The sequence below is a fragment of the Heterodontus francisci genome, chromosome X (assembly GCF_036365525.1).
Source record: "Heterodontus francisci isolate sHetFra1 chromosome X, sHetFra1.hap1, whole genome shotgun sequence".
Taxonomy (NCBI): Eukaryota; Metazoa; Chordata; class Chondrichthyes; order Heterodontiformes; family Heterodontidae; genus Heterodontus; species Heterodontus francisci.
Window position 1 is genome coordinate 12,385,532 of NC_090421.1, and position 27,031 is coordinate 12,412,562.

General features: G+C 44.7%; 1 protein-coding gene across 3 annotated transcripts in view; it reads right to left on the reverse strand.

The window, feature by feature from the left end:
* The window catches only part of LOC137358527 (Golgi reassembly-stacking protein 2-like), a 48,399-nt gene that overhangs the window by 7,898 nt on the left and 13,470 nt on the right, over positions 1-27,031 (reverse strand). The window contains exons 3-9 of one of the 3 annotated variants that reach the window (XM_068024445.1): positions 26,004-26,207; positions 22,361-22,447; positions 22,004-22,042; positions 20,506-20,636; positions 16,088-16,199; positions 13,360-13,480; positions 548-637 (exon numbers count right to left, since the gene is read on the reverse strand). In XM_068024445.1, the coding sequence (XP_067880546.1) occupies positions 548-637; positions 13,360-13,480; positions 16,088-16,199; positions 20,506-20,636; positions 22,004-22,042; positions 22,361-22,447; positions 26,004-26,207 (784 nt within the window). The remainder of the gene's footprint in view (positions 1-547; positions 638-13,359; positions 13,481-16,087; positions 16,200-20,505; positions 20,637-22,003; positions 22,043-22,360; positions 22,448-26,003; positions 26,208-27,031) is intronic. The other 2 variants (XM_068024446.1, XM_068024447.1) reach the window with 2 other exon arrangements.

Genomic DNA, 27,031 nt, shown 5'->3' on the forward strand with positions numbered 1-27,031 from the left:
GGAAATAAAGTGACATGGGAACAAGACTACTGTTCATGATGAGGATAAACACCACATTAGTTGGGCTAAGTAGCCTATTTCCATATTGCAAATGCTATGTAATTCTACATAATAGGGTTGAAAAATCCAAGGACCCAGAAAAATCAGGGCGGAGTGTAAAGCTATTGCCCATTTTGCATCGTCTCCCAAGGTGACTTTCTACCCCCTGTATCTCTTTCAGGAAAGGGCAAAAAAAAAGCAAGTCAAACAGATGTGAGGTTATCTTGATGGGCAGAGGAATTCCTTTAACACTTTGGGGATCAACAGAAAGGAGTTTCATGTGGGAAGGACGAAGACATAAAACAAGTGGCTGACAACTAACTTGATGATCAACCACCAGCAAAAAGGTATCAAACCAAGTTATTCTTTAAATAAAGGAAAGCAATTTACTGAACATGTACAGAATATACTGTGCAATTGATAAACCCCAATGTGTTATTCACATGGAGGGAGGTGCTGCACTATAAAATCTATTCAAAGTCTACATGAACCACTGTGCAGGGCATACCTGGCACAGTAGTGCTGATGGCTGCATTGGCTAATGACACAGTGAAGGGTTCATTCAAAGGGGAAGGGAACAATGGAACACCTGCAGAACCTGAAAACAAGAGACTTAGAATTTACTGAAAAGTACCTGGAAAAAACAGGCGTAAGTTATTAGATTCTTCTCTGCATAGTACAAATAAGACATATAATGCATTTATAATTTCAGTATTTCACTCCTCCCTTTTGGGTTTTGACAAGTTTTTCTTTTACAAAACAATTAGCACTCCATACCATTGCCTAGCAAAGAAAGGAAAAAGTCAAACTACTCCAGCTCTCTGCCATTCTAACCATTGATTTCTGTTTTGAATAGCAAGTAATGGCGACAGACAACGGACTGGAAAAACATTTGGCAAAACACAGGATCAGTAGAATTGCTACTGGGTACTTTTGCAATCCTACCACTTGAACTGTGTATGTGAATTTAGCTTCCTCAGTCACACCCAATAAATCCTCTGAGCCAATTCCGTGAGTTTCATCAACAACTTGCATTTATGTGGCATCTTGCACTGCTGCTTGGGAAGTTTTCGGAGAGCTAGTTGGAGATGTGGTGAAAAAGACAGGATGCAATCAAAGGCCGGGAGATAGATAGCAAGGTTTTGGGAGGGAATTCCAGGCAGAAAATAGACAGCTGAAAGCTGTGCTACTGAGCGAAGAGCACCAGAAAAACTACACAGAAGGCAAGAGTAAGGGGACCATGGAACACAAACTGGGACATAGCACTGGAGAAGGCTGCATAGGTAGGGTAGGTCAAGGCCCCAAAAAATTTGTAAATGGAGACAAAAGATATTGAATTTGACCCATTGCAAGTTAAGGAGCCAATGGAGTTCACCAAAAACAGAGAAAGTCTTACTATGGGACAGACTGCGGGTTTAGATGAGTTGGAGTTTGTGCAGAGTGGAGGTAAAGAGCACTGGAAGCATAGTTAAGGGTGGCAGTGGGGGAAGAAGTATAGGCAATGGTAGAGGTGGAGGTATGCGGACTTCATAATGGATAAGATATGGGATGAGACTTAGCTCAGGGCTGAGCAGGACAATGAGGTTGTGCATTGGGGATGGAGTCAGGAGCAAGGGTACTGAACTCCAGTGGAAGCCAAATATTGTGGATTCGGTTTTCCCAATATTCAAACTTGAAGTCAGATAAGCAATCGGACAGGAAGGCAACTGTACAATCCAGGGCGGTAGCAGAGAGAAGAGCTGAGTAATTAAAAATGGTTCCAGTCCATATAAATTTACATAAAACATACAAAATGGATATTGTTATAATTCTTTGAAACCACTTTTGACAGGACCACTAATGGATACACTTGTCAATACTTGGCATCACTCAAGAAAGAGCAACTGCAATTGTAATTTCAGGAGGAAGGCATCACTGAGTGCTCTCACATCTTAAGACTTGCAGATTGCCCTTATAAAAGTACTAATACCAAAATGAAGCAACTGATGGAACACAACTTGGGTTTTTCCTATAGTCACTGGGATGCTCAAGACCTTTAATTTAATAATGACATGGAAGCCAAATCAAACAGTGATCCAATTTCCTTTTACCAGTAAAAATAAAACTAACTAAAAAGCTTAGTTATTTTTTGTTAAAAGCTGACCTGAAACGTTAACTGTTTCTCTCTCCACAGATGCTGCCAGATCTGCTGAGTATTTCCAGCACTTTCTGTGTTTTATTTCCGATTTCCAGGATCTGCAGTATTTTGCTTTTTGGTGTTATGAGTCATGGGGCCATTGACCAAGTACAATTGGGAGACAATCAAGTATGTAGTTTTGAATTTACTTTGGTGCCAATCTCAAAGCTACCAGAGGCAAAGTGGCACTACTAGTACCATAGGTAAAGAAACAACCAGATGCACAATAAATGTTAAGACACTGAGAAGTATAGTGGAACAAAGGGACCTTGGAGTGCATGTCCACAGATCCCTGAAGGTGGCTGAACAGGTAGATAAAAAGGTGGTCAAGGAGACATACGGGATACTTGCTTTTATTAGCTGTGGCACTGAGTATAAAGAGCTGGGAGATTAAGCTGGAACTGTATAAAACACTAGTTCAGCCACAGCTGAATGTTCAGCACCCTTCGCAACTCCTCAGATACTGAAACAGTCCGTGTAGAAATGCAGCAAGTCCTAGACAATATCCAGGCTTGGGCTGATAAATGGCAATTAACATTCGTGCCACACGAGTGTCATGCGGGCCCCCACCTGCCAAGAATGAGGCACATTAAAAAATGTTCATGTGACGAAATTAAACTGTTACTGGAGTAAAGAAAGAACTTGCTTTTTAAAAGAAAGCAACGCCAGAATTTTGATTGGAAAGACACTTGTATATTTACAGACAGTGCTTAGAAGGGACAAAAGACTATTTCCTGCCACATTCAATCCACAATGGACTTTTGATTACCAGACACCGAGGGTGGAGGAGCTCGCATTCCAGGTTAACTGCGGAGGGCTGAACACACAAATGGATGTGGTCACACACCTAGTCACATGACTAAACTGCTGGGCAACCTGAGTTTTTTTGAATTTGAACTTGCCACACATAGTTTTTAGAAGGCAGAAAGTTATTTGCTCCTGGACGGACAAGGCCTCTCGTGGCTGGCTTGCCGCAGCCTCTCCTGTCTGCTTCCAGCTTTTTCTCACAGAACTCCAAGACCCATTGAAGACTCATGAACCCAGAGAGAGACAAGTCTCCGACAGTGAACAAGGTTTAAGAATAATACTGGGCCCCAACGAAAAGCAAGATCTACCGACAGCAAGCTCGAAGCACAGTAACAAACCTCCTTCAGAGATTGCCTCAAACTTCTTCACTTTATTTTTCTTCTGTTCTTTTCTGTCCCTATTTGCATGTGTGTAGTGCGTGTGCATGCTAGCGTGGGCACGTCGTGTATCCGTAAGCGTTAACCAAATTAGAGTTTACATTTTAATAGGTTTAAACAAGAAAAGTGAAATTTAAGAAAACCTGTTTGCGCTCATTTCTTTGCCTTATAATTGGAAAGCGGTGAACAAGAATTCACCAAGGGGGAGCTCAGTGTTTAACACAAAACCCTATTACAGTAAGACCAGGTGAAGGCTAAAATGGACCCCGAGACACCTTTCTCACCTGGTCGTAACACCATCTCCAACAAGAGAGAATCTAACCATCTCCGCTTCACATTCAATGGCATTACGATTGCTGACTCCCCCACCATCATCCTGGGGGTTACCATTAACCAGAAAATGAACTAGAGTAGCCATATATCGTGGCTACAAGAGCAGGTCAGAGCCTAGAAATCCTGCAGTGAGTAACTCACCTCCTGACGCCTCAAAAGCTTGTCCACCATCTACAAGGCACAAGTCAGGAGTGTGATGGAATACACTCCACTTGCCTGGATGGGTGCAGCTCCAACAACACTCAACAAGCTCGACACCATCCAGGACAAAGCCAGCTTGATTGGCGTCCCATCCACAAACATTCACTCCCTCCAACACTGACACATCTATATCTAGAAGATGCACTGCAGCAACGCACCAAGGCTCCTTAGACAGCACCTTCCAAACCCAAGACCTCTACCATCCAGAAGGACAAGGGCAGCAGATGCATGGGAATATCATCATCTGCAAGTTCCCCTTCAAGCCACACACCATCCTGACTTGGATCTAGATCACCCTTCCTTCACTGTCACTGGGTCAAAATCCGAGAACTCCCTTCCTAACAGCACTGTGGGTGTACCTACCCCACATGGACTGCAGCGGTTCAAGAAGGCAGCTCACCACCACCTTCTCAAGGGCAATTAGGGATGAGCAATAATTTCTAGGCTAGCCAGCGATGCCCACATCCCATGAACAAATTTTTTAAAAAGCTGAGTAATGCGTGCAGTTCTGGTCACCGCACGATAAGAAAGATGTGATTGCACTAGAGAGGGTACAGAGGAGATTTACAAGGATGTTGCCTGGACTGGAGAATTTTAATTATGAGGAAAGATTGGATAGGCTAGGGTTGTTTTCTTTGGAACAGAGGAGGCAGAGGGTTACCCAATTGAAGTGTATAAAATTATGAGGGTTCCAGATAGAGTGTATAGGAACGCCCAATTCCCCCTGATCGAGGGGCCTATAACCAGGGGGGTATAGATTTAGGATAAGAGGTAGGAGGGATTAGAGGGGAAATATTTTCTCCCAGCAGGTGGTGGGGAACTGGAACTCACTGTCTGAACGGGTGGTAGAGACAGAAACCCTCAACATCTAAAAAGTACTTGGATATGTACTTGAAGTGCAGTAACCTACAAGACTACGGACAAGAGCTGGAAAGTGAGATTAGGCTGCATGGCTCCTTGCCAACTGGCACAGACGCAACGGACCGAATGGCCTCCTTCCATGATGCAAACTTCTACGATTCAGAAGATACTACTGGCCCATGCGACCAATGGGAACATAAGGGACGTTGTTGTCCAGGAACTAGGTGGTACAGTGGGTTCTACACTAGCTTAGACCTCTGGGACAAGGGCTCAAATTCAGCCCAGACTGCTGCAATGAAAATCTATAAGACTCCTATATGAAATGAACTTGGGCAGACTCAATGAGCACACATCCAGTGTCAAACTGCCCCAAGTAAAAGGAAGTTTTACTCAACATTGAGCACAGCCAGGTCAGGTACAGCAAGTGTTCGATGCAGACATTTGGAACTTGTGCGTGATAAACAGAAGAAGTGCAATTCTCTTATCAGTCCCACTCAAATATAAAAAGAACTAAACCACTGGAGGCTGGCAGAATTGCAACCTAAAACATAAACCTGAAATTCTAACAGATAACTTGGGGGTGGGTGGTGGGGGGAGGTAAATAAACTCAACCTGATCAGGTGAAGCAGTATCTTAATTTAAAAGAGAGAATCGGTTATGATAAAAATATTCACCATCAATACAGTTCAGAAATAGTTGCTAGCTGTCCTTGACAAATACAGTACTTAGCTGCATGAGATTGCACTGAATAACAGCGCCAATGTACATTAAAGTAAAAAAATACTGCAGGTGCTGGAAATACTCAGGAGGTCTGGCAGCATCTATGGATAGAGAAACAGAGTTAACGTTTCAGGTCAGTGACCTTTCGTGAGAACATTAAAATATAACTGAATTTTTTTTTTTGCTAGTGTTTGAGAAGTTAAGCATTTTCAGAAAAAGTGAAATATTACCTTTCTAAATTAAGCATTAGACACCTGAAGCTTTTTCATTAATTTTCTGCTGGAGGTTTGAGATAACTACAGTGCATATCAATATTCCATCACATCAAGAATAAAAACATTCTTAAAGTACAGTAATGTAACTGGAAGCACAGCAAGGACATGGGTCTCTATTTCGTGAGCTACTTCCCTGGGACCCAAACAGCAAGTTGACAGTGGATAGGAGTGTTCCATGCCACAGCACTAGCGCCCCTCACACCTTGACGGGCACAAAAATTGAGAAAAAAAAATACTTGCTGTCAGAGGCAGCCACATTGTGTTTGAACCACTGCAAGTGGAGCGAAGTGTGCCCAATACAGGGCATTCTCCAGCCAGCGCAGGAGGTAGAAGCCTCTTGCAAAGTCACAAGACAACAGCTATGTATGCATACATATGCTCACATATAGATCAAACACTAATGCACAACCACCATCCGGGATAGTCAGGGAAGTCCCAACCAACATCCGTTGCCAGAATAGGAATGGGAGAAGACAACAGTGCTGGTACAGTAGGTCTGAGTTAATACAGTAGTATTACGCAATTTCGACTCTTCATGTAATACTTCTCTATTAACACTCAAACTTTAAAAGCAAAATGCTAACATGACAGTCTCTTCTACTCACAAACTGGGAACTCTGCTTCTCCTCTCCACCCACCCCAGCTCCCAAAGCTGGCAACACTACGCCTGTAACGAAAGGTATGCACTCCCCCACCCAAGCTCCTGCTCTGCTGCAAATGCCTGGTTGCAATCAGGCAGTTGGTGCTTATTGGCTGTGAACCAGAGGCTGCAAATTAACGGCCAGTCGACTGTGCACTTGTGGCTGCTAGCTCACGGTCCCAGGGCTCTGTTGTCCGTTCTGGTCCCTGCTCCAGCTTGCTCAGCTCTTTTCCACATTAGGTATACTGTAAAGCTTACAGTTCTTCCAAGTAGCGCTCTCTAAAACCATGGGCCCAACCAGCACCTCAGACAATTGGGCAATTCCCAACTAATGTTTCCAGGCCAATGATGTCTTCAGAAACTTCCAATTCATTTACCAATTTAGCAAATCTTTGGCAAGCTAATCAGATGCTAGTGCTGCTGGGCTTTGTTGGGGTTGGGGGGAGGGCGGAGGGGGAAAAAGAGATGGGGGAAAAGGAAGTTGCATCTTGAATCTGGAAGCAAAAAGCATGAGCTGTGTGGGATGAGTGATAGGAGCCACCTTAAGACACAGTTAGAACAACAGCCATAGAAACTGGGTCTGCGTACTGCAATAAAGAAAGGTGGGGTAGATTTTCGCTGTGGGGGTGGGAAATGGAAGTCGGGACTGTTTCCAGGTCCTGAACCCACCCCAGAGGAAACAGAAATGGGCCTGGAGTTTCACCTGGGGGGGGGGGGAAGGGCGACAAGTGCAGACCCAATTTAAACTTCACTGTGCAGTCTAAGCATTCACTCAGAGAAAAGTTCCTTTCCGCAATGTCGCAAGAGAGCCAGAGGCATGGAACCCAGGGCAGGTCAGGGCAGCCCAGCCCCTCTATTTTCCAACGTGGACCTGGAGGTGATGCTGGAGGCTATGAGGGAGAGGAGGGTGGCCCTCTTCCCAGAAGGCAATAGTAGGAAGCCATCCACTGAGACCAAACAGGCATGGATGAACATTGCTGCCACTGTCAGTGGCAGAAGTGTGGTCAGAAGAACTTGGATCCAGTTGAGAAAAACATTCAAAAGCTCTGGCAAGGCGACTATTACCCCCTTCCTTCAGGACAGGCCTCTGGGTATTCACCCTCCAGCAGATACACCAGCTGAGGAGCCTGAGGCTGCATGCTGTTCCAGAGTGTGGGGAGTGTGTGTGTCCAGGGCACTTACTGACCCCTCAGAATGGCTCAGAACCTTAGTGCTGCTGAGCACCTGCCAGCACTGAAGCATGTATTCACCCATGAATTAGCGCAGCTGCCATTGGCCATAGGAGGACAGCAGTGCCTAAATCACACTTTTGTCCTTGCAGGAAAAACTGGCATATAATGCCTGAGAGGGGTTCCAAATGGGAGGAGGGGCACCGACCTTCAGATCATTAATGGAGGAAAGAGCGATTGAAATAGCCAAGATCACAGACCATGGCGAAATGGGCACTCATGGTTGAAATGGTGATTTCAAAAGGCATTGCACTCCACGCCGTCCAACAGCATGCAGAACACCAAGTTGCATTGGGAAGCCTCAGCACTGCAGAGGCTTCTGCTCTCAAAGGCTAGTTCTCATGATCTCGTGTCTCCCATAGGTGCAGACATCCACCCCAGGAGACCTTCTCCCTCTCCATCACTCGGACAAGATGATCAGCAAAGACCTGAAGAAGCATCGTCACACCTGACAAGTGCACCGTCCACTAGCGCACATACACACACTCTGATGGGTCCTTGCATGTGTTTAAATAAGGTAGTACTGGGTGAGGAGCATGACACTAGTGTGGAGAAAGTGCCACAGGCAGAGGCAGCTGTGTGCAGTCCCCCTCAGAGAATGGAGGACAGACACAGCCTTGCTCAGCTGGGCACAGATGCGGAGCCTCAGGAGTCACTGGAAATGAGGCTCTACCTACACCAGCAGCCGTAGCAGGTGTGCTCCCATGTATCAGAGTTCTCTGAGGCAGTGTGGGGTCATGAGCACAGAATGAAGGAGTCCGTCCAGCTCATGTGCACCATCATGGCTCAGGGCTGAGTGCATGAGCTCCTCCACGGAGAGAGAGTGGCCAACCTCATGCAGCAGAACTGCACACTGATGTACACAGAATGCATGTCACACTCTGTAGCATGGGCTGGTCAGTGGCGCTGATGGCACAGAATTGGTTGCAGTGGATGCCAGTTGAACCTCAACTGGTGCTCCCCTCCAGCCGTCCAGAGCGCCAGTCAAGAGCTCAGGATGTCACGGAGGAGGATGAGGGCACCATCCCTCACAGGGAGCCTTCATCATCTGTGGCCTCCTTGGCTCCTCTGACAGAGGGAGCATCTGTGCAGCAGGGCTAAGTGATGGAGGCTGCCCTTGCAATGGATGCAGGTCCAGCAGCCTCTGGAGATGCCCCCTCATGCACCTCCATGACGAGGATGACTGCCACATGCATCTCAGCCGAGACACCACAAAGGGGGACGCCAAGTAGAAATGGTCAAGCACAGAGGCCACCGTGTCGCATGGAGCGTCTTCTTGCTGTAACTGTGCACGGTTTTCCTTTCGGAGTAACATGTAAATAATGAAACCCGAAGCCACGAGTGTGAGACTCCTTTTATTGATGACGGAACAAAAAAAAAGGTACGAGGTGGTGAAGGAGATCAAGCGTTCCTCAACAATTATGGCAAAACCTCCAGGCAGACGTGCATCCTTCATCGGCACTAAGTACTTACATGTTCCAGGCTGTATCTTCAACGGACGTGTTAGCACAGGCACCTCAGAGTTCCATCCATGCAATTCATCCTGGGTCAGAGAGTCCCAGTTGAAATGTTCCTGAATCAAATGATCCCCGACATTCACAGCATCCTGACCAGATCCTTGAGCCCCTCGCTGTGCCAGGCCATCTCGTTGTGCAGCCAATGCATCTCAGTGTTCTGCATCCTCCCCCTCCACCTCTTTCTCCGATGAGCTGTCTCCTTCCAGGGTCTCGCGTCCTTCAAGGTCCAAACCTTTCTGGAGGGCCATGTTACGGACAGTGCAGTAGACCACCATAATGACCAAGACCCCTTCAGCAGTGCATCAGGGCACCACCCGACCGGTCCAGGCACCGGAAATGCACCTTGAGTAGCCAGATTGCCTGCTCAATGGTGGTCCAGGTGAGCAGATGGCTTTGGTGGTATCACCTCTGTGCTCATCTGTGGCTCTCGGAGGGGCGAGTAGTCATCTCTTAAAGGAATATCCCTTGTCCCCTAGGATCCATCCACAGACTTTGGGGATTGAAATGATGAGCTGCAGCAACCTTGACCGGTGGAGGGCGAAGGATTCATGGCAGCTGCCAGGAAAGTGGGACCACACAGAAGCTTTTGCTGTAGTCGCAAAGCACTTGAATGGTGAGGGAGTGGAAGCCCTTCCTGTTGATGAATTTGACTGGGTGGTCACTGGGTGCCTTGATGGCCACATAGGTGCAATCAATGATGCCCTGCACCTGGGGGAATCCAGCTATGGCAGCAAAACACGCTGGCCTCTGTGCCTGCAAGGCAGTGCCTGTCATGAACTGAATGTACTGTTCAGCTCTCACAAATGGGGCATCAGTGACCTGCGAAATGCCACCAAGGTCCACAGCTGATCCTTAGAAGGAGCCAGAAGTGAAGTTGTTCAAGGCCACAGTGACTTTGACGGCTACTGGCAGGGCATAGCAACCAGTGCTGCGAGGTCTTCGGTGATGAGGGCACAGATGTCTGTGACCATCTGCCAAGTCTAAGTCACCTGCGGCACTGGTTCTTAGTCACCTCCGGGTAGCTTCGTCTTCACCAGTAGATCCTATGCTAAGGGTACGACCTCCGTGGCCTTCCTACCCCTCATTCCTCTCCCCTGTCCTTCTGATGCCCAAAGCTCCACCCTTCCTGCAGAGGGTGCTGCTCATTTTCACTGGGCCCAAAATCGGAGAGTCACACCCCCATTGCCAGCTGTTGACCTCCTTGCGGTCAGGTGGCTTCCCAATTGTCCTTGATCAGGCAGGATCGCAGGGCTGCCCTCTCCCTGCCCTGGTCAACATGGTGAGCGGCAGGAACGGTGTTGGGAAACCGGCTCGCCGGCCGGTACCGATATGCTGCACCCCTGGTCACCTCCATTCCCGCCCCTGGCGGGACCAGAAAATCTGGTCTGATATATCCATTTTGGTGGAGCTACAGCAGATTCCCCAGAATGATACTGGGGCTAAGAGAGCTAAATTACGAGGACAGGTTGAATAGACTAGGCTTGCATCCCCTTGAATAAAAGATTAAGGAGTGATCTAATCAAGGGGTTAAGATGATTAAGGGAGTGAATGGAGTCCAGAAGAGAGAAACTACTTCCCTCTGGTGGGAGTCCAAAACAAGGGGGCATAATCTAAAAATTAGAGCTAAGCTGTTTAGGAGTGTTGTCAGGAAGCACTTCTTCACACAAGGGGTAGTGGAAATCTGGAAAACTCTCCTCCAAACAGCTGTTGAAGCTGGGGATCAATTGACAATTTCAAAACTGAGATTGCTAAATTTGTGTTAGGCAAGGGTATAAGGTTACAGATCCAAGGCAAGTAAGATGGGGTTAAGATACAAATCAGCCATGTTCTAAATTGAATGGCAGAACAGCTTCAAGAGGCTGAAAGGCTTACTCTTGTTCATATGCCCCATCCCTAATTGCCCTAGAGAAGGTGATGGTAGACCTTTTTCTTGAAGTGCTGCAGTCCATGTGTTGAAGGTGCTGTTAGGTTGAGAGTTAGGGATGAAGAAAGAAAATACTTGCATTTATTAAGAAGGAACACATGCCCACGAAAGAGGTAGAGGCTTCTCCCAAATTTTAACGGGACAGCAGCTCTGGTAGTCATGAGGTGGAGAGCATATGCTGGGTTGCAGTTGATGGCAACCTGAAGGTAACTTCTATGTTAGGAAGAATGGCGATTCAAACATTCCCCCTTTGAAGGAGACTTGCATGCAGAATATAGCATTGGCACCTTGCCCAGACTCAGTCAAGGCAGGAAGACAAACACAGACCAGTCACTTAGATGATGCAGCTTCCAGATAGTTGGTGCTGCTTTACTACACCTAGCGATCAGATCTGCATGGGTTTTAAATGTTGTAAACACTCCGGACTAGTTTTATACACTTTCCCCGAATTGTTTATCTTTTACAGTGGAAGGTTAGTGAAAGATTTGTAAGGCTCGTGGGTGTTCACATTTTTAAGATTATTTAGGGAGGTGCAGACACCTAATATTTTATTGGACTCAGAATCAGCCCATATAGAAGATACTTGTGCAAGTAATTGCATTTTACATCCAGCAGGCTATCCAGCTCCGTTGACTTCAGTTTTTCCAGTTGTGTAATCTCCACTGGATCAGTGAACCCAGGCATTTAATATTTCCTTATTAATCCTCATTAAATTCCATTTTAATTTAAGTATTGCCTGGCTATACATACAGATATGGTATTTTTCTTCTGGAGGTCAAATGAGATTATAAACACATCAGTATGTACACTGAGGTCACCCAGCTTTAACTCACCACCATCTCTCTGGACCCTTCCACTCTCTAAATTATCAGACTGTTTGTCCGACATCCAGTACTGGATGAACAGAAATTTCTCCCATTAAATATTGGAAAGACCAAAGCTGTCATCTTTGGTCCCCACCACAAGATCTGCTCCCTTTCTACAGATTCCATCCCTCTTCCTAGTAACTATCTAAGGCTGAACCAGACAGTTCACAACCTTGGTGATTTTTTTTGTAAACGCCAAGATGAGCTTTCAACCATATATTCGCACCGTTACCAAGATCACCTATATCCACCTCCATAACATCGCCCGACTCCACCCTGGACTCAGCTCTTCTGCTACTGAAACCCTCATTCCTACCTTTGTTACCTCCAGACTTGACTATTCGAACGCTCTCCTGGCTGGTCTCCCACATGCTACTCGCTGTAAACTTGAGGTCATCCAAAACTCTGCGGCTCATGTTTTAACTTGCACCAAATCCTATTCACCCATCACCCTGTGCTTGCTGACCTACACTGGCTCCTGGTTAAGCAGCGTCTCAATTTTAAAATTCTCATCCTCGTTTTCAAATCCCTCCATGGTCTTGCTCCTTCCCATCTCCGTAATCTCCTCCAGCCCTACAACCCTCCAAGATATCTACGCTTCTAATTCCAGCCTCTTTAGCATCCCAGAATTTAATCGCTCCATCGTTGGCGGCCATGCCTTCAGCCACCAAGGCCCTAAGCTCTGGAATTCCCTCCCTAAACTTCTCCTTCCTTCAAGATACTCCTCAAAACCCACCTCTTTGACCAAGCTCTTGGTCATCTGCCCTCATTTCCCCATATGTGGCTTGGTGTCATATTTTGTTTTATAATGCCACTGTGAAACACCTTGGGAAGTTTTATTTTGTACAAGGTGCTATATAAATACAAGTTGTTGCTTAGTTTCTATATTGCTAATATTTGAAAGGAGGAGAATGTTTGGTGTAATAACGATGCATTTTTTTTTTCAAATGCCTTGACCTTTAAGAGCTTGTTTCTTGATTTATGAGATGGTGGAGTCCATATTTCTGAACACATGCCCAGGTCAAGATGCTATGCGATTTGGAGGGGATGGTCTGCCCAGGCACTTGCTGCTTTTGTCCTTCTAGGTGGCAGAGGTCATAAGTTTGAGAGGTGCTGTTGAAGAAGCCTTCTGGAGTTGCTCCGGTGCAAGCAGTAGCTATTACATGCTGCAGCCACAATGTGCCAGTGGTGGAGGGAGTAAATGAAAGGTTAAAGGACATGTGTGTCAGCGCAGTACAATGTCCCTACCATCATTGTCACTGGTTGCACCCATGATCTAGCACTGTAGAAATCTGCCTGCAATTTATAACGGGGATGGCTTCTGTGGCACCGCAGAAATCACTTCCTGAAGTAGTTGTGACGAAAATGCACCATTAAAGTAATTCTACCAGTACCTGGTGTGAATGTGCCTGTGACTGAAGGAGATGTTGTTCCCAGCCTGAGATCGCTCAGCTCCTTTGGCAGACCTGAGGGCATGTTACTCATTGCAGGAGCACTTGGAGCTGAAAGAGGAACCTACAAAGAAAAGAAACTTTAGAACACAACCCTGCATGTGTCATTACTAACATGGCAAAAATGAGAGGGAGGATAAAAATATACATTTTGTTTCAGGCGGAATAACTTCCAAGTCTCACTTGTACTCCCATTGATTTCTTTGCCTCCTGAAAATAATGGGAGCTGTTTCAGTTAAGCACTTGACCAATATGGATGTCACACACAACGTATTCACACGTAGAAAACATCCAACGGGACGGGTTATAAAAACCCTTACTGCCAGATATCATTTTGAAACCACAGGCAGATCAGGGTCGGACCTCATTTCATTTGTCCTTACGTCCATACCTTGGTCCGAATTCCCTGCAGGATCAGGGTTGTTCCTTGCTTGATGCGCAGAGCACCGCATTTTGCGCCTTGGCACCATTTTGAGCGCAGAAAGTTATTGCACATTTCATGCACTGTTCTTGATAGGAAGGCATCCTTCTGCTCTGAAGTGAGTAACCCTCTTTGCCAACATCACCTGGATCAACACCTCAACTGCACCATCCAAAACGGAGCAGTCCTTTTACTTCAAATCTCCATTCTGTCAAGGCAACAAAACTAAATTCACCAGCAGCGCAGCTCCCCTTTCCACATGCAGTGTGTATTAGTACAGGGTGGTGGCTGTGGGGGGGGGGGGGGGGGTGTGGGGAGAAAGAGAGAGAGGAAGTTAACATCGCAAAGTCAAACCGTGCTGGCAAAATGCATGTACTGCAATCAACTCCCAATGATACTCCGTCAGCCCAAATAACAATTGAGCCATCAGTGAGCTGTTAAGGGTAACATGTAACGCAGTCCCATAGACCAGGTGGTGTCAGGTTTGATTCCCAATCTCTGCTGAGTTAGCTAATCTCACCCTTCCCCTCCCCCCATAGTCAAATAGCCAGCTGACACTCAATGTTCCTGAGTCACACGTGAAGAATGGCCACTTGGACTGGCTACCAGAGTGCATCAATGCCCACGGGGAGAGAAAAAGAAACAGAAAATAAAACCTGTAGCCAATTTCAGAAAAGACTACTCCCCAACTCCATAAAGGCAATCCAGCGAGCTCCAGGAAACTCTTACCAGTCACTAGACACATTTAATACCAATGTATCAATGTGCTCAGAAACAGAGGACTACACAGGACTGAAAAAAAAATCTCCATGTAGTAAGAAAAGACTTGCATTCATAAATCATCTTTCACAATCTCAGAACTCTACAAGCCCTTTTGAAGTGTAATCACGGCGAAATGTTCAGCAATGAAGCAGCCAGTTTGCACACAGCAAGGTCATTCTGATCAGATAAATCTGTTCTGGTGATGTTGGTTGAGAGGCACTTATTGGCCAGGACACCAGGGAGAACTCCACTGCTCGTCTTCCAATGATGTCATGGAATCGTTTATGTCAAACTGAGGGCCTCAGTTTAGCATCTCATCTGGAAGACAGCACATCTGACAATGTAGCACTCTTTACGCCCTCTGTACTGTACTGAAGTGTTTCATACATCCACCAAGCCAGGATGCTCCTCATAATTGTATAAAATACTCAAGGAGAGGGAATACTAGTGCTTCATAGCACTGTTGTGCTGAGAGTTTAAGAACATTTTTCACAGACTCCAATCCATCTTCAGTGTCATTTCGTATAAACTGTTCTCATATCTTGTACTCACACCTTTCCCTTCCCACCGCACCCCCCCCCCCCCCTCCTTCTACAGCTGCATGGCTTTGTAAATCCTGCATTAAACATCTCCCAATGCTTGATCCAATCCCCAAACCATTCTGAACACTCTATAAATGATCCCCTAGTTTCCTACTACATACAGACCCTCCCACGCACTTCTCTCAGAAATGTAGCAAATGGTTCATATACAGTAAGTTACACTGAAGAACACGGACATGTTACGCCGGTGAACGCAGCAGCCGATTTGCGCACAGCAAAATTCCACTAACAGCAACTGTGACTAATTGAACGGTTTAAAGGTAGTAGTGGTTGAGAGAAGAGTATTGACCACAACAGCAGAACACACTGCTCTTCAAGTGATAAAAGAAAAAGACTTGCATTTTTACATAGCGCCTTTCACAACCACAGGACATCCCAAAGCAGAAGCCAATTTGCGCAAAGCAAGCTCCCACAAACAGCACCGTGATAATGACCAGATAATCAGTTTGTGAGGTGTTGGTTGCGGGATAAATATTGGCCAGGACACCAGGGGAAAACTCCCCTGCTCTTCTTCAAAATGGTGCCATGGGATCTTCTAGGTTCACCCCAGAGGGCAGACTCTGCTTAACGTTTCATCCAAAAGACCACACCTCAGACAGTGCAGCACTCCCTCAGTACTACGTTGGAGTGTCAGCCTTGATTTTATGCTCAAGTCCTGGAGTGGGGACTTGAACCAGCAACCTTCTGCCTCTTTGAGGCGGGAGTGCTATTACCTTGAACCAACAGACAAGGCAAATAAAGCCATGGTTTATGTTGGTCAAAGCCAATTACAGAAAACCCATTTGAAGAATAGCAACAAAATTGTCAAGGTGAAAAATTAACAGACAAAAAGTGCCCAGAAAACTGCCGTCCCAATTCAACTTGCTTGAACACAGATGGTGCTTACCATAGAACTAGAAGGCAGGCTAGTTCGGAGAACTGGTGATAACTTTCTCTCAGTTAGATGCTTATGGATTGGTATCCGGTGCAGGTATCCATAACCAATCCCACAGCCCAGGCTGGAAAAGAAAAAGGAATATGCAAAGTATTTAAACCACATGCCCCATTAGTTTGCCAACACTCAGGATCACCTCCAAGTAATTAAATTTTTCTATCTAGAAAAGAAAGAGAGCTTGAACAAAAAAAAAATATTTCTTGGGCTCATCAAGCTAAGGAACTTCAGTACTAAGGCAAAGTGGAATGTTTCCATGCACCCAGTATTGAGCATTCCCAAAAAATTCAGAAGTTTTTTTTTGCATCCAAACTTGTGGTTCGGACCAAATCACAGATGCTTTTATTCTCTCAACCTGCTAGAAAGTAGACTGAAACAATTCGTTTGGCACAACTAGTAGAACGTTTTCAACTCAGTGAAGACTGCCCAGTTCAGAGGTGAAAGGATCCACACTGCAACCATATCCTCAACATATGCTTCACAATGCTGCAAACGAAGTAACAGATTTGCATTGATCAATCCCTATAGTTGTAAGCTGCTCTTAAACTGGCCACTGGCTACCAACACACATCTCACACAACCAGGGGCAATCCCAAACCAAACATGCCAGATTTACTAAGGCCAATATCGCAGATGATCCAGTAAAAACATCACTACTATAAATCTAATATAAACACAGCACAAGATGCCCCAAAACAAGCAGCTGTTATACTGGTCGCATTCCAGTGCAGGAGATCACAGCACAAAGATGATCCAAATACAAAACTAGTGTACTGAACCAATTCTTAGTCACACAGAATTGCAGAAACTCTTGACCAGATTGCACTTCAACAAAGGATCTCAATCAAAATACTTTTTAAATATTATAAAGCAAGGAAGTCGTGCTACAGTATTTAGTTTTGTTCTGCATACTTTTAGTTGCAGAGTGCTGATATCATCTGGAGGGAAGGTGGATACTAGGTCAGAAGGGTTACAGAGGCCAAAACTGTACAGTAACAGTAGGTCACAACCATCTCATTACAAGTAGCTTCCTCACACAGTCAACCACTCAGCTAGCTCCACTCCCTGACCTTTCTCCATAGCCCTGCAAATTTTCTCTCTTCAGCTGCTTAACCAATTCGCTTTTGAGAGGCATGATTGAACCTGCCTCAACCACACACTCAAGCAATGCATTCCAGATCCTAACCACTGCGCAAAAAAGCCTTTCCTCCTGTCGCCACTGCTTTGTTCCTGTTCACCTAAGAGTGTCCTAATTGCAGACATTTTGCCAACAGGAAGGTTTTCTCCCTATCTACTCCAATGTGACTGGACAATAGTAAACTATCCCTCTTCATCCTTCTTGACCTGTCTGCAGTCTTTGACATGGTTGATCACACCATCCTTCTTCAATGCCTTGCCGTCATCCAGTTGGGTGGGACTGCTCTCACCTGGTTCCATTCTTAACTATCTAAACATAGCCAGAGTATCACTTGGGAGATATCTGTGCTCATCTAATCCCCAATTTGAACAGTCCACCATTGGCGGCCATGCCTTCAGTTGCCTAGGCCCTAAGCTCTGGAATGCACTCCCTACAGCTCTCCACCTCGCTTTCCTCCTTTAAGGCACTCCTTAAAGCCTACCTCTTTGACCAAGCTTTTGGTCATCTGACCTAATAGCTCCTTATGTGGCTCAGTGGCATATTTTGTTTTATACTGGTCCTGTGAAGCACCTTGGGATATTTTACATTAAAAGGTGCTATATAAATACAAGTAGTTGTTGTCTAGACCCCCTCATGGTTTTGAACACCTCTATCAAATCTTCTCTCAATCTTCTCTTCTCCAAGAAGAACCCCAGCTTCTCCAAGCTATCCATGCAACTGAAGTCCCTCATCCCTGGAATCATTCCATAATTCTTTTCTGCAGCCTCTCCAAAGCCTTCACATCCTTCCTAAAGTGTACTGCCCAGAACCAGACGATACTCCAGTTGAGGCTGAACCAGTGTTTTATAAAGGTTCATCATAACTTCCTTGCTTTTGTACTCAATGCCTCTATTTACAAAAGCCCAGGATCCCACATGCCTTTTTAACCACTTTCTCAGTCTGCCGTGCCACCTTCAAAGATTTGGGCACATATACACCCCGTTTAGAATTGCACCCTTTATTTTATATTGCCTCTCCTCATTCTTCATGCCAAAATGTATCACTTCACTGCATTAAATTTTATCTACCATGTGTCCACCCATTCCACCAGCCTATGTCCTCCTCACTGTTCACAATACTTCCAAGTTTTGTGTCATCTGCAACTTTTGAAATGGTGCCCTGTGCACTCAAGTCTAGGTTACGAATAAAGATCAAGGAAAGTAGCGGTTCTAACAACCACCCTTGGGGAGCCCCACTATATTCCTTCCTCCAGTCTGAAAAACAACATTTCACCATTACTCTCTGTTTCCTATCACTCAGCCAACTTTGTATCCATGCTGCCACTATTGCTTATTTCATTAGCTTTAACTTTGCAGGCAAGCCATATACACCACATCACCCTCATCAAACCGGTTACCTCATCAAAAAACTCAACTGAGTTAGTTAAATACGATTTTTGTTTAACAAATCTGTGCTGGCTTTCCTTAATTAATCTATGCTTGTCCAAGTGACTGTTAATTTTGTCCCAGATAATCATCCCTAAAAGCTTTCCCACCATGGAGGTTAAACTGACTGGTCTGTAGTTGCTGGGTTTATCCTTGCACCCAATTTTGAAAAGGGGTGTAACTTTTGCAATTCTTCAGTCCTCTGGCATCACCCCCTTATCGAATGGGGATTGGAAGATTATGGCCAGAGCCTCCACATTCTCCACCCTTACTTCCCTCAGTCCTGGTGATTTTTCACAGCCAGCCTTTCTAATACCTCTTCTATATCAATTGTTAGCCCATCCAGTATCTGAACATCCTCCTCTTCCACCACGACATCAGCATCCTTCGCAAAGACAGATGCAAAGTACTCATTCAGTACCACACCCATGCCCTCTACCTCTATGCATAGATCCCCTTTTTGGTCCTTAATTGGCCTAATCTCAGGCTTACAATCAATGCCATGAGGCTATTACAAAAACAAATGAAATATTTGGATGTATTACTAGGACGATCGAAAAAACACTAAAAGCACTATGCTGTCCCTGTACAAAACCTTGGCCAGGCCTCACCTAAGATACTAGATGTTCAGTTTTGTCCGGTCATATGGTAGCTGATAAAGAGGCTCTGGAAAAGGTTCGGAGGAGGGCTACTAGACTGATACCTAGTTTAAAGGCCCAATGTTACCACAACAGGTTGAGAGAGCTAGGTCTTTGTACTTTATCAAAACATAAATTAAAAGATTGAATGAAGGTCTTTCAAATAATGAAAAGATCAGATAGGTGAGGGAGGAGCAGGGACGTGCTCAGTTACGTAAGCAGAGAACGAGGTAAATGTCAGGTGGTATTTCTTTTTGCAGAGGGTCAGTGACTGTAACAAGTTATGCCCTCATGCAGACAGAGATTCACTTCAAGCATTCAAAAAAAGGGGGCTGGACAAGTTCCTAACTATGGCTGATATTGTATCTTACAAAGGGTAAGTAGGGCATTGGGCAGGATGTCTCGACCACTGGTCACCTGGACCTTGGTTTGATTATCTTCAGGGATCAAAAATTTCCCCAAATTTCTCCCTGTGCATCCCCTACCCAACCCACCAAATTGGCCTAGGTTTTTTTTGCCTCTTCTTGGAGAGTGTATGGTCGATGGCAGGCAGTGGGGTAGGAGAAGATTCGGAACCATCAGTTGCATCGTGATGATATGGGATAGGCTCGATGGAGCAGCTGGTATTTACTTGTCTTCCAATTTGATACATTTGCATTGCTTGATGTTCCTTTTCTGTTATTCTAACGGAGCTGTTAGCACATGTATGCTAATCACAGCTCAACTGCAGCCTGGAGGTCTTTGGCTGCAGTGTGATGCTCTCATGTTATATCAGAGTGGAAGGGCACAGGCTATACGCCAATAAAAAGGACTGAACATGTCTCATCACATAACTTGGGTTCTGAGCATTTTTTGAAGTTGCTTGAAGAGAACAGTTTATAAACAGCTAGCTGGTGAAAACAACAAAGTGAATATATGTGAACAAAGCCTTCAAGAATAATAGAGGCCCATTATTTTTGTCATACTTACATACCTGACTGATACCTCCAATAAATTATGAACAGATCCTAGGACGATCAAACCCTGTTTCATGTTTTGCCTAACAATTTTTAATAGAACAAGAAGTTTGGTGCACTAGAATTCTCTGCTGGATCAGGTACGATTCTTCTGAAGGCATTTGCACTGACAAATTACACTGGCAGTTTAAAAAAGGTAAATCTGACCCTGTCGTACCTGCCCTCTCCACCCCATGCACTGTTAGGCGTGATAATCACCTCCCTACAATTGTCTGTGTCAGTGTTGTACACATAGATCTTTAGCGGTTTGCCATTGTGGGATTCGATCAAAGAGAATAAGTCTTCAGACTGGAACAGAAAGAAAAGAAATGAGTAAGTTGATGCTCCAAATTCAGCCCTTTCCCCAATCTGTTCATTAACAAAGTCACAATAAATGAATATTTTCCTTCTTTACACTCACCACCCCCAAAAACTTCTGCACTCAAAAAAATAACCAGTTTGGGTTCAAATACCCATTATTTAGAAAGGCAATGCAATATGCGAAACAATGGGCTACGGTGATAGTTTGACTACCATAGGGTTACATGGGCCACTGCCAAACCATGCATGGTGTAAGCTGCACAGGTAAAATCAGGAGCAAACAAAGCACTGCTTACCTGCATCAGTGCAAGAGATTGTGAGGGGGTGGGGAGGGTGGTGGTAGTGCAGTGAGGGATCACAATCTTTGGCCATTATTCCAGTTAATCTGGAAAAACAATCAAACGCAAATGCAAGAAATAACAAATGCAATGACGGAAAGAATAATGAAGGAGAGAAGCCAAAACAAAGACAGAGAGACTGTGGATTTGTACCTATCACCTCCAGGTTTGTGTCTCCCCTCCCTTCTGGGTTGCAAGATTATGCATCAGATGTGTAAAATAAGGACCCAATGCACATATCCTGAAGAGAGTGCAGAGATTTACCAGAATGCTTCCAGGAATGGGGGATTTTTAAGCTACAAGGTTAGGTTGGCAAAGCGGTGCGTGTTCTCCTTACAGCAAAGGAAATTGAGGGGAGATTTCATAGAGGTGTGCAAGATTATGACAGGCTATAAGTTAGACAAGGAAAAACTGTTCATTAATTAATGGTAAAGGACCAGGAGGCACAGATTCAAGGTTTTGGGCAAGAGATGCAGGGGGAATATGAGGAAGAACTTTTTTTTTTTTTTTTTTACACAGCAGGTGGTAATGACCTGGAACTCTCTGCCCACAAGGGTGGTGGAAGTGGAGACAATCAATGACTTCAAGAGGAAATTGGATGGTCACTTGAAGGAAATAAACTTCCACGGTTACAGGGATTGAGCGGGGAAGTGGGACTGACTAGATTGCTCCATCTACAGCTGGTATGTTCCAGGGCCAAATGGCCTCCTTCTATGCCATAAATGACTGACTTGCCAGGATGAGTGCAGCTCCAAGAACACTCTAGATCAGTTATCACAAAAGCCCAGGTACATACCAGTACAGTATGTATGCCTCACAAAGCAAAAACCAACAGCTCTTTTATGCATTGCCCCCAATAATTCAGTGCCACACTGTATATACACACAAAGCCATTAGGGAACATTGATTAACTAGTCATTTAGTGGCCCAACAGACAGAGGCCACAGTAATGAGGAAAAATATTTCACAACTTAACCCTGGCAGAAAGACTTGAATAAGGTGTACTGAGCAACTAACTTGCAAATCAGAGACTTCCCATAGCTTGTCTGGCATCGTCTGTGGAGAGAGAAACAGAGTTACCGTTTCAGGTCGATGACCTTTCATCAGAATCCATCTTTGCAGAAGGTCACATGCTGCCAGACTTGTTGAGTATTTCTAGCATTTTCTGTTTTTATTTCAGAATTTCAATATCTTTGCTTTTGTACTTTCCATAGCTTAATGCTTGCTGACAACCCTAGCTCTGTAAGGAAGGTATTTTTGCTCTCCACAGGCTATAGATACTGGAACGCAATCTCAAGGATTAGTGGATTGCTGGTTTACATGTACAAATCCAATAACCCTCCCGAAGAGGGAAAGGAAACACTTTGCAGCTACCTCACGGAGAATGGCTTCAGCTCCAATTATGTAGTCTGTGTATGGCCTCAGACCAGCCAGTGCAGCAGGGGAATTGGGCTCCACTTCCTGCAAGAAAAGCCACAATAGATTTAAATACAAACAAACATATACACACGCAGAAAGACAAAGTAAGTAAACTCTTACTTTCATCACTTGGGCGAGGGTTTGTATCACAAGAGAATTCATTTATTTTTAGAAATTGCCAATTGTTCCCTCTTGGTACCTCACCCAGATCACAGTTCCTCATGTGCAAACATTAGCATCAGCCAGTTATTTGACAAGAGGCAGAGCATCACAGCTCAGCTCAATCTGGGCGTCACTGAGATTCTACACGTGCAAACTTCCCAACAGAAACTGGAATCTTAGCTGATATTCCCCCTCCCCAGTCTAGTGTCCAACTGTAGTACTTATACCTCTGGCCGGGCTGGGTTCAGCAGAGACCAGGAATCAAACTTGGTACCTTCCAGTCTCCATAGCTCAGTGGCTCCTTTAACCACCATGTCACTGCAGGAAGCAATTTTAAAAAGCAGAAATTGATTCAGCCTCAATAACTAGCCCGTTTTAGAGAGAGACTACACTACAGGCCACCTCAAATGGGATTACCCAATCATAATACCCAAGAAGCTTTAGTAGCCACTTAATCACACATGAACAGGGGACTAACATCAATTCCAAGCAGAAATACAGCCACTATTATTATTCAGGCAAATGTCACCATCTTCAGAAATGGATTATAAAAACACATTTTATATAAAAACAGACATACCTACACACACTTTACTGCTAAACAATGGCCCCGATTTTTCAGCGGGAGCAGTGAGGCTAATGCACTTGCTGTTATTTATGCACAAAGGGTGCAGCAAGTTCAGGCGAGGTGCAGATACATGGTTAAACCTCCAAATGTCCCTCCACTATTAGCACAAAGTCGTTTTTGCAAAGCTGTCTGCCTCATCATCGAAAAAGCACTGAATGGCATGAAACTGCAGGGTTTTCGTGGTAGTTTTTTTTTTAGTATTCTTTCATGGGATGTGGGCATTACTAATCCTTAATTGCCCTTGATAACGGAGTGGCTTGCTAGGCCATTTCAGAGGGCAGTTAAGAGTCAACCACATTGCTGTGGGTCTGGAATCACATGTAGGCCAGACCAGGTAAGGACGGCAGATTTCCTTCCCTAAAAGGACATTAGTGAACCCGATGGTTTTTTTTTTAAAATGACAATCGATGATAGTAATGGCACCATTACTGAGACTAGCTTTCAATTCCATTTTTTTTTTTAAAATATAAAAGTAATTAATTGAATTTTAATTCCACCAGCTGCCACAATGGGATTTAAATCCATGCCCCCTGGACATTAGCATCGGCCTCTGAACTACTAGTTCAGTGACATTACCACTACGCCAAACCCTCCCCATGATGTGAACTAAACTCAGCACAGAAAGTCACTCTTGTCCATTCCAGTTGAAGCATAGCTTAACATGGTGAGTGTTAATCACTGCCAGTCAATCCTCTGGCACTGAAAATTAACTATGTGCAGTCTCTTTCCTTAGAGTTTAAATAGTTGGAAATTTTAAAAATGTATAAAATTTTAAAGTAATTTTTTTTTAAAAAACATTTCCTTTGGCTCTTTGTTTCCATCTATTAATCCAATCTCTCCTTCCCTCTTTTTCTATACAATTTGACACTGCATTCACCACTAATTTAAACCTCCTTCTCAGTCCTTCAATGTGATTGGTTAAGGAGCAGCACAGTTGCTTATTCTATTCATTCAGTCCAGGATGCCCAGTTTTCCCTCGCTGCAACGTTATCAGCAATTTGCCACGCAAAAAAATTACAAACCTAAAAATGCAAGGACAATCCTAACGAACAAACGGTAGATGCCCAGGCACAGCAAAACGATGGCCCAGTATATAAAAGCAGTAATCGCAGCTTTGTTGCCATGACCTCTTTCCAACACCAGATGGCACAGTGGCCCAAAGAACCCATAAAACTTGAGGCCAGAGGACAGAGGCAGGCAGAGGAGGAAAAAGGAGAGGAGAGAAGTAAATATTTGCAATTCTACAAGCACCTTTCATCACCTCAGGATGGCCCAAAACACTTTACAGTCAATGAAGTACTTCTGAAGTGTAGTCACTGTTGTAATGTGGGAAACACCGCACTCAATTTGTGCACAATGTTCCACAATGTCTTTGTTCCCAACCAGGTGGATGAACGGGCAACCTGTTTCCTAACCACCCAAGCTGCTCTGAAAACTGCTGCTGAGAGGTGAGGGAAAGCACTCAGCCACTGCCCCACAGCATAGCCAAGAGAAAAAAAAACAGCCCTGTCAGACATTACCAGTCCAAATGTATGCCCCATTACATCATCAAACCACATATTGATGTACCAATACTTCATCCTCCCACCAGTTACAACTTTGTCAGCTGTGGCTCAGTGGGTAGCACTCTCGCCCAAGTCAGAAGGTTCTGGGTTCAAGTCCCACTGCAGGACTTGAGAACAAAAAAATCAAGGGTGGCAGTGCAGTACTGAGGGAGCACTGGCAGTGTTGGAGGTGCTGTCTTTTGGATAAGATGTTAAACTAAAGCTCGGTGTGCCCTCTCAGGTGGAAATAAAAGATCCCATGGCACTATTTTGAATAAGAGCAGGGGGGGGGGGTTGTTCCTGGTGTCCTGGCCAATATTTATCCCTCAATCAACATCACAAAAAAAAAATCTGCTCACCATCACATTGCTGCTTGTGGGAGCTTGCTGGGTGCAAATTGACTGCCATGTTTCCTACGTCACAATAGTGACTACAATTCAAAAATTACTTCACTGGCTGTAAAGCATTTTGGCACGTCCGGTGGGATCGTGAAGGTCACAATATAAATGCAAGTCTTTCCTTCTTTATATTTCAGTTTTGTTCTCCATCCCCCGATAATGTAACTTTCAAAGCAGCTCAACAAAACACGATGCAATTTAGATCAATTTAGAACATCCAGAAAGAGCAGCCTGCAGGTCTTCCCTCCGACTGAGGGACACTATTACCTGAACTCAGTGCAGGGACCTGCAGGTTCCATCTGGACTTTGCCAGTCACGTGGCCAGTATGCAGGGGCAGATATTCCTGACTGCCTTTTTCTTCCACTCAGTTGACTTGTCTGTAGCTTTCTTCCTTCAGTTAGTTCTGCTCTTGGCAACTTTTAAGCCCTTTCCCATCCTTCCCTACCCCACCCGTGCACCAAAAAGTTTTTTCCCCACCACCACATAATTCTGTATTTAATAGGAAAGTCACAGGTTGGGAGAAAAACACAAGGTTGACTTTGAACCATGAAGTATCCCCCACTGCAGGAAAAGCGCCTGCATGGTGGCAGTGTCCCTCCTGTTTACTCTGAGCAATTTTAAGATAAATAGCTCTGGGGTTTAGAGACAGCATGGCAATCGAAATGTATTTTGCAAACTCCTCTACTCAGTGTTTGAACCACACTCTGATGTGGATTTTATTTCTCCTCATACCACCAGTAGGAAACCATTGCAATATCTTCCTGCAATTTTCTTTCTGGTAGATCATCATTGCAATCAGCTCACACTCAATGGTTAGGTTACTTAAACAGTCCATCAAATATAAATCAGGAAGCACTTTACTAACCAAAACGTGCCAAACATTTTCATTTGCTCCTTCAAAACTGCAGAACCGAATGCTGACTCCAAGCAGCCCCTGACCACCCCACAGATTACTGGGTGTTGCACTGACTTCCCGAACAGCCTGTGTCTTGGTGTTGTAAATGGCCATTTTGAGAGACTTTTCCACATTGCCTAGTAACAGCTCCCTCAGCGCGTTGTCATCTTTATCCTGAAAGATAATAAAAAGATAAGAGAATGACCAACTGGATAAATTTGCTACTGTACAAACAGGAAGGTCCCAAGTTTGATCCCAGTCTATGCTGTGTTAACTGACTTCAGCAGAGATGGTATTCGAGAAGCTGAGTATCACACAAAGCAGTACATCATACGTTACAGTGACACTTCTGCCAACACAGGGCAATGTTTCAAACATCCAGAAAGACAACTGTATCATTTCATATAAAAAGAAACATTATAAAAGATGCAAGGCACAAGGTTCAGAGTCTAAATTACAGCACTGACCATGATAAAGCTGCTCAGGAGTTAATAGGGCAGTCTATTTGTGCAAGCATTTTGGCTCAGCGTTAGCACTCTTGCCTCTCAGTTAGAAGGCTGTTGGTTCATGTCCCACCCAAAGGAAGTGGTGAGCAGAATTTAATGCTGCAGTTTTGGAGGTTCCATACTTCAGGTAAGATGTTAAACCCAAGATGTCTGCCTGCTCTGGTCGATGTTAATTATCCCATGGCACTATGCATGGAGTTCTCTCCATTGTAATGAACAGGTTGCCAGCAAGCACACAGAGAGAGTGGCCTCCTGACCAAAGCACGAGTGTTGCTGATACCCATGGAACTGTAAAATAAAAGCAAAATACTACAGATGCTGGAAATCTGAAATAAATACAAAGTGCTGGAAATATGTAGCAGGTCTGGCAGCATCTGTGGAGAGAGAAACAGTTAACATTTCAGGTCGGTGACCTTTCATCAGAAACATATCCCAGCATTCATCAAGAAAGACGGTGAAAGGGAAAACTAAAACGCTGTTCAATGAGCGGAG